The sequence below is a fragment of the Hipposideros armiger genome, unplaced genomic scaffold (genome assembly GCF_001890085.2).
Source record: "Hipposideros armiger isolate ML-2016 unplaced genomic scaffold, ASM189008v1 scaffold_904, whole genome shotgun sequence".
Lineage (NCBI taxonomy): Eukaryota > Metazoa > Chordata > Mammalia > Chiroptera > Hipposideridae > Hipposideros > Hipposideros armiger.
Genome location: NW_017732254.1, coordinates 397,627 through 410,924, shown reverse-complemented (window position 1 = coordinate 410,924; position 13,298 = coordinate 397,627). Strand labels below are relative to the sequence as shown.

Sequence of the window (13,298 nt, the reverse complement as noted above, 5' to 3'; positions counted from 1 at the left end):
TGAACTGTAATAAGCTGAACTACTGGGGAAAAAACTTTTTCAGAAAAAAATAAAGAAGAAAGTGACAAACTAGAGAGGGTACGCCTAAGTAGGTCAGCACTGAGTTTGGGGAAATAAATTTAAGAAGGGCAGTGAGGTAAGATGGGGCACTGACTTTAGCTTCTTCAGTTAGGCCTGGGCCCCTTTTCATTAAATGACTTCTGGGGTCATCGAGGAGGTAAGGAGCTCAGGTCATTCCTTTAGTCCACAAACAACCATCCTGTATTTACTTACATTAGGATGCTGTCCCCTACTTTTGTTCCTCTCAGCCTTGAAAAGCTAGTACAATTTCAAATGAATATGAATAGTGGGTGACAACATTTTCAAGAAAAATTTCATGTCCTTTACAAAATTTGAAGACAATTTTAGAAGGTCAGAAGCATCATGGGACTGCTATGCAACTTCATGCCATAAATTGGTTTGCTGCCAGTTGTGCAGATCATCATACTAAAAATAAATTTCTGCTACTTAGCTTTCCCTAAAGATATCATAGTGAAATCCACTGTCACAGTTGCATTAACTTCCAAATAAACCTAATATAATAGTTAAGAAACACTGTATTTTCATTTAAAATATTTCCTGTCATACAGGGGTCCCCACACCCTCATTCATTTTCCCTTTTCTGTGTGTTTCCTTCCTAGATCATAATGGGAGTGATTCTGCTGTATAATTTACTTGGATCAAGTGCATTGGTTGGTGCAGCTGTCATAGTGCTGCTTGCGCCAATTCAGTACTTCATTGCTACAAAGTTGGCAGAGGCTCAGAAGAGCACTCTCGTAAGTAACATCTTTTGAAAACTCTGTTAGGAAAATCTAGTAATGGTGTTTTATTTTTAAAATGTAGGAAATGAATACATACCACTCAGGATTATTTGGAAATCATTATATCTCATTTCAATTCTTAGGCAGTTAATATGTATTTTCTGTATTGCAAAACCATTTTTAAAAGTGGATTTGCAATCTAAGACCTGAGGATCTTAGACTCAAAATACCAGAATCACAGTTTCTGATGTTTTTAAGTGTAATGAGGCGGTGAGTCTTTCGATCTCCTTCTAGATCACTTGCCTAGAGAATACACTCAAGTATACTTTGAGGTCATTGGATGTCAATTATTGACATGGGAGGCATAGATCAAGGAACAAATAAAGGGTCAGGTTTGATGCTTCTGAAATTCAGTTTCCATAGGGTTGAATCAAAACACATGATGATCTGTGGAGTTACACTGAAATGTTTTAGTGGCAGTTGTTCTGGCTGAGTATGTTCATGGTGAACTTGGCAAGTAAGAATGTTGACCCTTTCTGGCTTCGATTTGCCATGAAAATATTTTATTTGAGCAAGAATCGGCCTCTTTGAAAGAAATATTTACAAATAATAAAATTGTTGACAGCATGTTTAGAAACAAAGTTTGATTAAATAAGAGCCAGGCTGGCTGTCAATCAAGCATAAAAGGTAAGGATGCCGCCACTGATGGAGTTGTTTCCCAAGTTGGTGTTTCTACTGTGACAAACAAGTTGCATGTTGCACAAGTGCTTTTTATCATTTGTTTTCCTGCTGCTTCTGGTAAGGTTACTCGTTAATTTTTGTCTGAGCTTTCTACCCTCTTTACTCCAGGACACGAATAGAGAAAGATGTGAAAGAAGGCACAAAAGTGGAGACATGACTATACCCAAACATCTTTCACTTAGCCTTTCATACTGTATTTATTCACTCACTCCCAGTCATTTGCTAGGCATCTAAAACCCTGAAGAGATAAAAATATGAATTTAAAAAAAACCCCACACTATTTGCTACTTTTGCTTCCTCGTGGCTGCCTGTTGCCACTCTACAGCTCCTTTGATAGTTCACAGGTCATAAGGTGACTTATTAGTCAGTCTAAGTTAATATTTGGTAGAGAGGAAGCTGAAACAGTTGACTAAATTGTGGCGTTTGTATCTGCTACAAGTCTCTCTACAGTTAATCCAAGTTGTTAGTGATCAGTATATCTAACTTAGGCCTTAGGTCAGAGCTTATGAAGAAGCATGTGGAACTCTCTTGAAGTTAAAGATAATAGACTTGGTTTCAATAACTGTATTATGAAGACACAATGTGAACATACACAACACTGTACCTTCAACATTCCCAGATAAAAACTAACTTTTCTTAAATTTGTTGTTTCTTTTCTAAGTATGAGTGAGGGTGCTGAGAGGAGAATAAAAGATTTAGACATTAGAAGGAAGCCATTAGAAGTCTCTTTATCTCTCCCCTAAATTTATGTGTATATTATTTGTAGATATTCAAGGAAATCATGTCAAACTTATGAAACTGCTTTTATTTAAACCAAAGCAACAGAGATATAAAAGTTTTTAAGTGGAAAGAAATTTGAAGTCATCTCATTGAACTCTTCATTTTAAACTTCGAGAATGAAGAACCTACAGTTATCTTATAGACATTATTAGTGGCAGAGCCAGGCAGAAATCAGATCTCCTCTATGTCTGTCCATTACATGGCCCTGCCACTCGGATTCACTTGGATGCAGCTGGCATTGTTTTTTATTCATTTGTTTCATAGGATTATTCCACTGAAAGACTGAAGAAAACCAATGAAATACTGAAAGGCATCAAACTTCTAAAGCTGTATGCCTGGGAGCACATCTTCTGCAAAAGTGTGGAAGAAACAAGAATGAAAGAACTATCCAGTCTCAAAACCTTTGCCCTTTATACATCACTCTCCAGTAAGTAGCTGTTGCTGTAAGGACCACCCCAAAACACGTGGTCTTTTTAGTTAGATGGTGATCATTGAGGCATTCTAGTAATCAGAGGAAGCCTGTTTATTTTTTACGTACGTGCTGTCCAATAGCTACTGGTCACATGAGACCATTTAAATTAAAGAGTAGAGTTAGCACAGACTTAAGAGTCAAAGAATTTGATTCCTTGCAAGTTGTGCCTTTGCCATGTTACTTTATATCTGAAACCCTGAGTTTCTTCATCTGTAAAATGGCATTGGTGTCGGTTACAATTGGGATAGATAGTGAGTTTTCAATAAAATTTGGGGATATAAATTCATTTGACTGTATTTACTATTGATCTGCTTATTGCCAGAGAGCCTTAAAACTTAACTGAAGTTGTGTTGCCTGTCTTTTTGAAGCTTATGATATTATATTTTCTTGAAGATTATGCTCAAAATGCAAATTTTTTTTAAATCGAGGAGAAAAAATATGTCAGCATTTCCAGGTGAAAGAAGCCAAACTACATTTACATAAAACCTTTTTCAGTACATTTTTAAGAACTTTTAAATACAGAGTATTTTTATCCTCAACTCTAATTTTTGAAAAGGAATTGTTATAAAAATCTTGCTTTTTTTTAAATCAGAGTGACACTGAGTACTCTCAAAAATAATGAGTTTACGTTAGTACAATTCTTATGAACTTAGTCAAAGTACTCCCACTAATACTTGATCTGGTTTGTCTGTCAGTTTTGCTTATCTCTATTGTTCTCAAGCCCTTTAACAACTTAAAGTTTTGGAGGTTTATATATTGTTTCCTCTTGAATTCTAAACTACGTTAGTTTTTAGAGATTATAAACACTTCTATTGTGAAATGGATTAAGAGAAAATACTTGGTTTATATAGCTCATTTATCCTAGCCCTAATGCTTTAAAATTGAAATGAGAAGATTTGTCTTCCAGCTGTGTACCACTGCCAATATGGTGTCAAAAATGCTAGAAGATAGAATGATTGATTATGCACTTACATATATAATAGTGCTCTAAGCTGGTGGCTACCACAATACATTCCTCTCTTCAGTATACTGAAATTCTCATAGGGATGATGGATGCAGCCAAAAATAATAATCATGATGATATTACTACTACTATTACTACTACTAACAACAACAATATACTGAGCTATTCAACTAATGATTGCCATACATGGCTTTACAAATATCATCTCATTTAAACCTCACAATACCCCAATGATTTAGATGGTATTATTAAATCCATTTGAGAAATCTAAAGATTGAGTTGGAGACAGCTTAAGTAACTTGAACTTCCCTTAAATGATCCAGCTACTAAATAGTGGAGGTGGGTCGTTAACCCAGTTGGTCTCCACACATGAGATTTGGAATGGTTTTTGAAAGTCAGGTACAAAAGCAGAGAGGACAGAAGAGGTCATACTAGAGGAGAAAAATAAGAAGTCGTGAAGGCAAAAATGCATCATCATGTATTTATGATAGGCAGCAGGAATCCCTGAGTCAGTGGTGGAAAGGACCAGCTAGACCACTTGCATGTTTTTATGATTTGCTCAAGTACAGTGTTCTTGGTGGTTAAGAGCTTGAACTAAGCCACGTCTGGACCCACAAAAGCACAGCTGATTCTGTGTACAGTGGTAGGATAGTTCCAGGCAGTGGATCATGGGAGCTGAAGATGATTTTTAGGTAGACTCTCTCCTAAGTGTCATGGAAACTAGGTTCTAGTTCTCACTTTGCCACTGCCTGGCTGTTACCAACACTTCATTTAATCTTTTGGTTCTCAGTCCCCCAAATTCTGTGGTTTATGAAAAATATAATTATAAATCATCAACTTGGTTTTTCATTTTTACTATGATTTCCAAATGCTAGTATTTTAGTCTAAAATATGAGTTTTTCTTGTTTCAGTTATGCATATCATGCTTATCAAATGATAGTGCGATATATTCTTGGAGAGATAATTAAATTAGCAGAGGGTCCAAGATATGAAGTTATTTTATTAAGCAAAAGGTCTGTGAATGAAAATTAATATCAATGCTGGGGGAGAACTTGAAGTGATGTCAATTTCTTGTTTTTAAATTTGTGTAGTAACCCAATTTTCATATATTTATGTTAGTTTAGTAGACCAAACAAAATATAGAGTGGAAATACTCTCAAGAATGCACATTTGTTAAATTCTATTAATTTGCATCATTAAAGGATTATTTTATCAGAATTTTGCTGTTTGTAACATTTCACAAAACATAATTTTTTAATAAGGAAAAAAACATTTTCTGATTAAGGCTAATGTGTGGGAGGTCATACAACTGCGAACAAGAAAATACTAACTGGGAAATGTTTGTGGACTCCAGATAAGATGTTATTTAATGCACTTGGTCCTTCCTGTCTTCAAGAAAAGTTAAAGTAATAATAGATGATTAATTAAAGTTACTGAAAATGTTTCACAGTTCACTGAAACTAATGTATTTGATTTCTTTCCACAGTCTTCATGAATGCAGCAATTCCCATAGCAGCTGTTCTTGCTGTAAGAAATCTCTTCTTCCTTTTAGACGTAGAACTAAGTCAGTGTTTAGTAATGATTTATGAACCAGAATGTGTGAATGGTAATAAGTATTACCCCACCTCTGCCAGTTTTCTTTTTTCAGTTTCCATTGAAATAATTCTAATCCAGTGTTTCTCAACCATGGCACTATGGACATTTTGGCTGAGATAATTCTTTGTTGAAGGGCCTGTCCTGGACGTTAGGATGTTTAGCAACATCCCTGCCTTCTACCTGTAAGATGCCATTAGCATGACCCATCAATCATGACAATAAAAAATACCCCTAGACATTGCCAAATGTGCCCTGGGATCAAATTTAACAGTAGTTGAAAACTAAGTGTTCTAATCTCCATGACCTGTTTCTGGACATTCTTACAAAGGATAGTGCTAGTTCCACAACCAGAAAATGTTAAATAATTTCAGTATATTTCAAGCTTAAATTAAAAACCCAAGAGCTAGTATAATGTTTAGAAATTTAAATGTCTGCATTGGACACCAATGTTGGCAGTAAAGGTCAACCTAAAAACAATGGGATGTTCTCTTTTTCTCTTAGAAAATTTAGTATTGGTTGGAAAGAGCCTGGTGGGTTGTTGCTAACTCTGGATTGACCTCACTGTTACTCCCCACACTCAGTTATTCAACAGAAGTCAGTTTTCTAATCTGCAGATAGAATCTGTTTTGACTTTCTCACAGGTTTATTGCTAGAATGAATATAAACCATTAAGCATTCTACCGAAACAGCAAGTATTATATTTCTTAGGGAGTAATTTGGATGAAGTAATTATTTTTATAGTTGCAATGTACATATTGGCAGAGCAGAGTCTATTTGGTTTGTAAAAGTGAATGTAAATGTTTGTGAAACTTTCTCCACCTTTCTCTAAAGAAACACTTTCTTTGCACAGACGTTTGTGACCCATGCCTATGCCAGTGGGAACAGTCTAAAACCTGCAGAGGCCTTTGCTTCGCTGTCTCTTTTTCATATCCTGGTCACTCCACTGTTCCTGCTCTCCACAGTGGTTAGATTTGCAGTCAAAGCCATTATAAGGTATGAACTGGAGTGTCTGGAATTCTTTGCTTGATGATAGAAATAACATATGCTCATGGTAGTAAATTTGAAAAAGTATAAAAAGCACATTAAAATCACTATTCACAAGATGGGTATATATGCACAATGGAATACCATTCTGCCATAAGAAAAAATGAAATAGTGCCGTTTATGACAACAACATGGATTGATTTTGAGATTATTATGCTAAGCGAACTAAGACAGACAGAAAAAGTCGAGAACCATATGATTTCACTGATATGTGGGATATAAAACTGAAAGCAACAAGGAACAAGACAAAAAAAAATAAACAAAAACTCATAGACGTAAACAATAGTTTAGTGGTTACCAGAGGGTAAGGAGGGGAGGAGGAGGTGGTAGATGAGGGTAAATGGGATCAAATAAATGGTGATGGAAGGAGAACTGACTCTGGCTGGTGAACACACAATGTGATATAGATGATGTATTACCGAATTGTACACTTGAAACCTATGTAACTTTACTAATTAACTTTACTAATCATTATCACCCCAGTAAACTTTAATTAAAAAAATCACTATACAGAGATAACCATTGTTAAAATTTTGGTATGCTACCTTTCAGTGTTTCACTTATTTCATATAAAAACAGTTATTCTAAAATAAACATTTTGAATTTATATAGATTTTAACTCTGTGTTTCACTTATTGTTTTTATTATTTCTCCCTTCATTAAGATCATAGTACATTATGTTTACTGGCTATGTGATTTTTCATTGTTTGGAAGTATTATAATTTATTTAATGATTACCTGTTTATTGGACATTTAGAATGTTTTTATTTTTTCCCTAACACAAATAATATAAATAACACTGAGATAAACATCTTTGTTTGTCTTTAAACTTTTCTCTGATTATTGTCTTACATCAGATTTCTAGAAGTGGGAATCCTAGTTTTAACACATGTACATTTTTAAGGTCCTTGATGAATATGAGTATGTTGTTTTCCACTGGAGAGGTAGGTCAAAAGGTGCACACGTTTTTCAGATTTTAAAAATAAATATGGCCATATTGTTTTCCATTGAAGCTGGACTAGTTGATATTTTCACCAACAATGGAAAGAATGTTCACATTAACATATCACATCATAATCTCACCCCTCCACCCCCCCAAAAAAAATTCCAGGCTCACAGTCTCTGCAAGTGGAAGACTTGATAAAACCACTCAGTATTTTGTTCATTTTAAATATGCTTCTACGGTATTTCTAACCAGTGTAGATTTTGTCTCAGACTCACAGTTTCCCACAATGCAAAACTATAAAAATAGATGTGATATGATAATGACCATTTTCCCACCATTTTTGCTTGTATTATATATTATGTTAGCAAACTATATTATTATTATTATTAATTCATTTTTTAATTAAAGTTTATTGGGGTGGCAATGTTAGTAAAGTTACATAGGTTTTAGGTATACAATTCTGTAATACATCATGACATGATGCTATATATAGAAAACCCTGAAGACTCTACCAAAAAGCTATTAGAAACAATTAAGGAATACAGTAAAGTTGCTGGCTACAAAATCAATGTACAAAAGTCTATTGCATTCCTATATAGTAATAATGAAACCTCAGAAAAAGAAATTAAAAAAAATTCCTTTTGCAATTTCAACAAAAAGAATAAAATACCTCGGAATAAAATTAACCAAGGATGTGAAAGACCTATGCACTGAAAACTATAAGACATTTTTAAAAGAAAATGAAGAAGACACAAAAAAAATGGAAAGACATTCCATGTTCATGGATTGGAAGAATCAACATAGTAAAAATGGTCACATTACCCAAAGCAATATAGAGATTTAATGCAGTCCCCATCAAAATGGCATTTTTTAAAGAAATAGAACAAAAATCATCAGATTTGTATGGAACCACAAAAGACCCCAAATAGCCAGAGCAATCCTAAGAAAAAAAGAACAATGCTGGAGGTATCACACTCCCTGACTTCAGCTTGTACTACAGAGCAACAATAATCAAAACAGCATGGTATTGGCAGAAAAACCGACCACAGACCTATGGAATAGAGTCGAGAACTCAGAAACAAACCCATGTAAATAAGACAGATAATTTTCGACAAAGAAACCAAAAACATACAATGGAGAAAAGACAGCCTCTTCAATAAATGGTGCTTGGAGAATTGGAAAGCCACGTGCAAAAAAATGAAGCTAGACTGCTCTCTGTCACCGTGTACCAAAATTAATGCACACTATATTATCATTACACTGTGTATGCCATAATCCACCATGTATAAGTATATTAAACAAGGCAGTCTTAAAATAGTATTTTGCATTTTGCTATAAGAACTTATAAACTTTATAAAACATAGCATGTTTCATAAACAATCATCATATTTATATCTGGCCTTTGAAAGAAATGCCAAGATGTTGCAATACTAATGGAAAATTGAAAAAATTGAGGTCTTAATTATACAAAGCATGGTGTTATTATTGATAGCAATGTAGAACATCTCTTGTAAGGTCTTTTAAAATAAGATAATTTTCCCAATGTCTCTGAATTACTAAGAAAACTAGTATTTAATATTCAAAATGTCATCTTCAGTTTTAAGCAATAGTTTATATTGGCTTAAAAATGGCTTAATACAAAATAACATTAAAGTGCATAAACATTATCTTATTATAATACAAGTTCTGATTGGTTATAATAGTATCATAACATGATTTCAATTCTATTCTAGAAGATATGCCATTAATAACCAATTCTGGAGCTGTTAGAGTTTAAAGCTCAGGTCCTCTGGCCTCATCTGCCCTCGTTTTCTTTTCTTATTGTCCTGCCTTCCGAGGCACTTGTACAGATCACTGACTGATTTTTGTAGCACCGCTTCCAAATTAGGCAGTGCTCTGGAAGGGAAGCTACTTCAAACAATAAACTTGATAAATGGCCAGAGTCTGCTATTTTGGTCCTTATTTTCATTTTCTCCATTTAATAGCTGTCCCTCTCATGATTGCATTTTTAATTGGAATTTGACTGTGCTACAAGTGGAGATGGAAAGGAGTTGATAACTTATACCAGATAAGTTCTCTGAATCAGAAGGTTCCCAAGCACCAAAAGGATGTTAAGAGTTGATATGAAAAACAAAAAACACAAACATCGAGGAGTGTCCCCAAGTTCCTAGTATACAGCCCTGCTGTAGAAAATCCTAGTGAAGTTGAGGGTGGATCATATTCACTGTACGTTTCTGCATAGCACTCTGTCTCCTGTACGTCCCAGAGAAAAGGCATTTGCCAGTTTGATGAAGACCAGTGTGTTTTCAGGGCTCAGCTCCAGATTTCTCAAGCTGTAGGCCAAGTGGAATCAGCTTACAAAACGTTCTTCTCTAAAATGAGCGTCAGTGGTTGATTTGTGGGTCCTACAGAGATAAGCGGTCAACAGTGGAGGCCAGTGCTGTTCCCCACTGTGTGCTGGTTCTAGGAACCCAAATGAGTGTTTTCCCAGTGTCGACTGGGCTTGACATTTCCTCCATGCCTGGGAACCCATGACCAGTCTTTGATGCCAGTTGGCCCCCAGCGAGTGGAGCAGCCTGTTTATAATCGGAGACTTGGGTCAGCTTTTTTTGAAACCTCCTCTTCAGGACTGTGGAAGCCCTAAGTGCTTCACTGCATCCTTAAATGCGTTCAGAAATTTGGTGGGTTAGAATGGGGTGCAGCATATTCCCAAACTTGCGTTATCCATGTGTGTAAGAGACTTGTACTTGGAAACACCTCTACTGTAGGAAATTCCCATGCTATGTAAAAGTCTTTGCTATGAGAAGCTCTATGTTTTTGTTTATAAACGTTTAGTTTGTTAGATGAAATTGTCTTTGTGGTGCTCAATGGATGGCACCCCATGTATACATAACAATTTGGAAGAAAGGGGCAGTTACAATTCAGGTTACCTCCTCGCATCCCCATCACCCAACACCATTTGAGTTTTCTGGACATTTTATGATGATGTGTTCCAGTCTATGTTTGCAAAACAGACTGAGAAATGAAGAAAAGTAAGAAAAGTCACTGTTATCTAAAAACAAAAAGCAGATCCATGAAAACAGACTGGTCTTTATCAAAGTGGCAAATGCATTTTCCCCGGGACATAAGGAAGAGCGTGTGCTACACAAAACTATCCAGGGAATATTATCCATCCTCAAATTTGCTTTTCTGAAGGAGAATGTAAGTTGATATGTTATATCCTTTATAAATCATTTGAATTCAGACTTCTGGTATTTGATATATAATGCAATATCTAGGTCCAAAGATATTATTTACCAAGGGAAAAATGTGTAAAATGGATGCCCTGCTTTGAGGGAAAATGACGTTGGGTCCTTTCTCTCATGTACCTCCCAAAGGAATGTACGCTTGGCTAGTCCACCACGGTTACTTTCGATCAAATAAATTGTTACTGATATTTATCATAGAGCAGGTATGCACTTGGACCTGCTCCTTGTTTACAAAAATTTCATAGTTCCTACAGGAAAAACATGTAACTGCTAGTAGCAACAAAAAGTTTTTCCCAGTTAACGTAACACCTGTCCAGTGTACTCACGCTGGGCCTAACCACCCAAAGTGAAACTTGAAAAGGGAGAAAACAACAAGTGTAATTAAATCTTCAAATATGTTTGTGAATTATCTTAGCATATGAGAAATTGGTAAAATAATTACTTACAAAGGTAGTGGAGAAAAATAGCAAATTGGTTGGTATCAAATATACCTGCTTTCAAATCCTGGCACTGCTATGGAATACTCATTGTTCAACCTCAAGCACATTATTTAGTATCTCTATAATCCAACTTCCTCAGTTATCAAATGGGCATAATGAAAGCTCCTGATTATGGCAGTGGAGAGAATTAGATGAGATAATACATGAAAAGTGCCCAGCACTTTCATTTTAGGTATTTAAATATTTTAGCTATTAAAACAAATCTCTATTTTACTATCTCCATTCCATACTTCAGAGAGATATCTTCTGAATGTGTCTACATGCATCTATTAACACTTTAGGTACAATTCAAAGTGTAAAGGATTGCAAAGATAAAACGTAGAGTGAAATCTGCAGGGCGTCCATAGGCTAGTTGGAGAGACCAGGAAGGGAAATGGATGACAATATGGTGTGTTGTGCTGTTATAGAGCCCTACGCAGAATGCCATGGCCCATCTATGAGGATCACTGAAGCTCATCAAGATACAAGGCAGACAGTCTGGTCAGTGAAGGTTTAAAAGAGGTGGTGGATTCTTCATAGGAGCTTAAAGAATTAGTAGGACTTGGCTATTTGAGGAAAAAGAGAAAACATGTTCTATGTGAGGGAGCAACAGATGCAAAGGGGAAGGGTGAGTAAGTGGGTGAGAGATCTTGGTACATTCAGGGGGCTAAAAGTGGAGTCGAAGGAAGGCTCTGATGTGGAAGGAGTCGGGATGAAGCTGGAGAGTAAAATCCTGATTAGTTTGTATATGATGCTAAGGATGCTGAAAGGAAAGGGGTGCCATTTGTTTTTTTAAAGAGAAAATTGATATAGGAACAGATTTGGATTTGCACCTGGCAGCAAGGTGGAAATTACTTCACCCTTGGTCAGGATACATGCGTTTTCCCTAATTGTTGTGCCTCTGATTTCTGAAAGGACCTCATATGTACAGGAAATGTTTTTTTGTCTTACCATTTATTCATTCACCAGACAGTTCTTGAGGAATTGCTATGTTATGGTTTTGGCATTGGGCTAGATTCTGAAGTTGAAAATCTTTGCTCTTAAGGAGTTCATAGTCTAGTGGCAGAGATAAACGTAACAAAACAATGACAAAAATGCAGTGTAAGGGACCCTCAGCCAGGGAGCCTAGAATGATGGGGACAAGGGAGGGGAAAGGTTCAGAGGAGGGTTAGTAGTGGGGGTCCTTCGATGTTCACTGTAATTGGAGATCCAAAGTGGGATGTCATAAAGAGGAATGAAAGTTCTCCCCATGTCCCAGTTATGCTCAGAGACCATTGTTTCTAAAATGTGCAGCAAGATTGGGACTCATTAATTTCATAAAAACTTCAGTAAGATTTGTGTGTGCACTAGAAAAGTGAAACGAAAAATTGAATCAACCAACTTTACTTAAATGCGTGAATCATTGGTTTATTCCTTCTTTGATTCATTCAACATTCATTGAGTAATGTGTGCCCGGAGCTGCTAGACTCAGAGTTACGAACGCAAATGAGCCTGGCCCTGTCCTTCCCTTTGTGTGCAAAGACATGATGTGAGATTGTTTAAAAGGTATTCCTTTGATTGACAAACCTATGCTTTTTAAAAATCGAATCTTTCCCAAACATAAGAACAGAATGACAATTAAAAATCCTTAAAAGAAGGCCTTATACTACTATGTTTAAGGTAGATCTTAAAAGTTCTCATCAGAAGAAAAAGAAGTTTTGTAGTTATGTCTGGTGGTGGGTGTTAACTAGATTTGTGTAATCATTTTGCAATATATACAAATATTGAATCATTATGTTGTATACCTGAAACTAATATAATGTTACATGTCAATTATACCTCAGTAAAAAAGAAGAAGGAATAACTACCATTTTATTATGAATAAAATGCCATTTCATAAGGTGTTTCTAATACTGTCTTTTAAGTCTGTGTAGTTATGTTCTGCTGACAAAGACTCAGAGAGTACACAAACTGAAGCTCTTCTTTTTCTTTTTTTGGATGTGAAATTCTTTTTAAATGTAATCTTGAGGCTAATAGATTGCCCCAATGAATTTTGCCTACCTTTATATAAAAGGAAGCAGTTTCTATGGCATGCAAGGAGAAAAGGCTTAAAGTTCATAGGCAGCAGACTGAATTAGATTTGCTTTTCATTTTAGCATCCTAGCATGCTAAAAGGAGCATTTCTTTTCTTTTGCAACTTCACAGAATCTTCTTTCTTATTTAATTTATTATTATTATTGGGTTTTTTT

General features: G+C 35.6%; 1 protein-coding gene across 1 annotated transcript in view; it reads left to right on the top strand.

The window, feature by feature from the left end:
- Nucleotides 1-13,298, top strand: part of ABCC9 (ATP binding cassette subfamily C member 9) — a 109,133-nt gene that overhangs the window by 22,658 nt on the left and 73,177 nt on the right. The window contains exons 6-9 of the mRNA XM_019630365.1: nucleotides 681-815; nucleotides 2,586-2,748; nucleotides 5,244-5,284; nucleotides 6,204-6,346. Coding sequence (XP_019485910.1) covers nucleotides 681-815; nucleotides 2,586-2,748; nucleotides 5,244-5,284; nucleotides 6,204-6,346 — 482 coding nt within the window. The remainder of the gene's footprint in view (nucleotides 1-680; nucleotides 816-2,585; nucleotides 2,749-5,243; nucleotides 5,285-6,203; nucleotides 6,347-13,298) is intronic.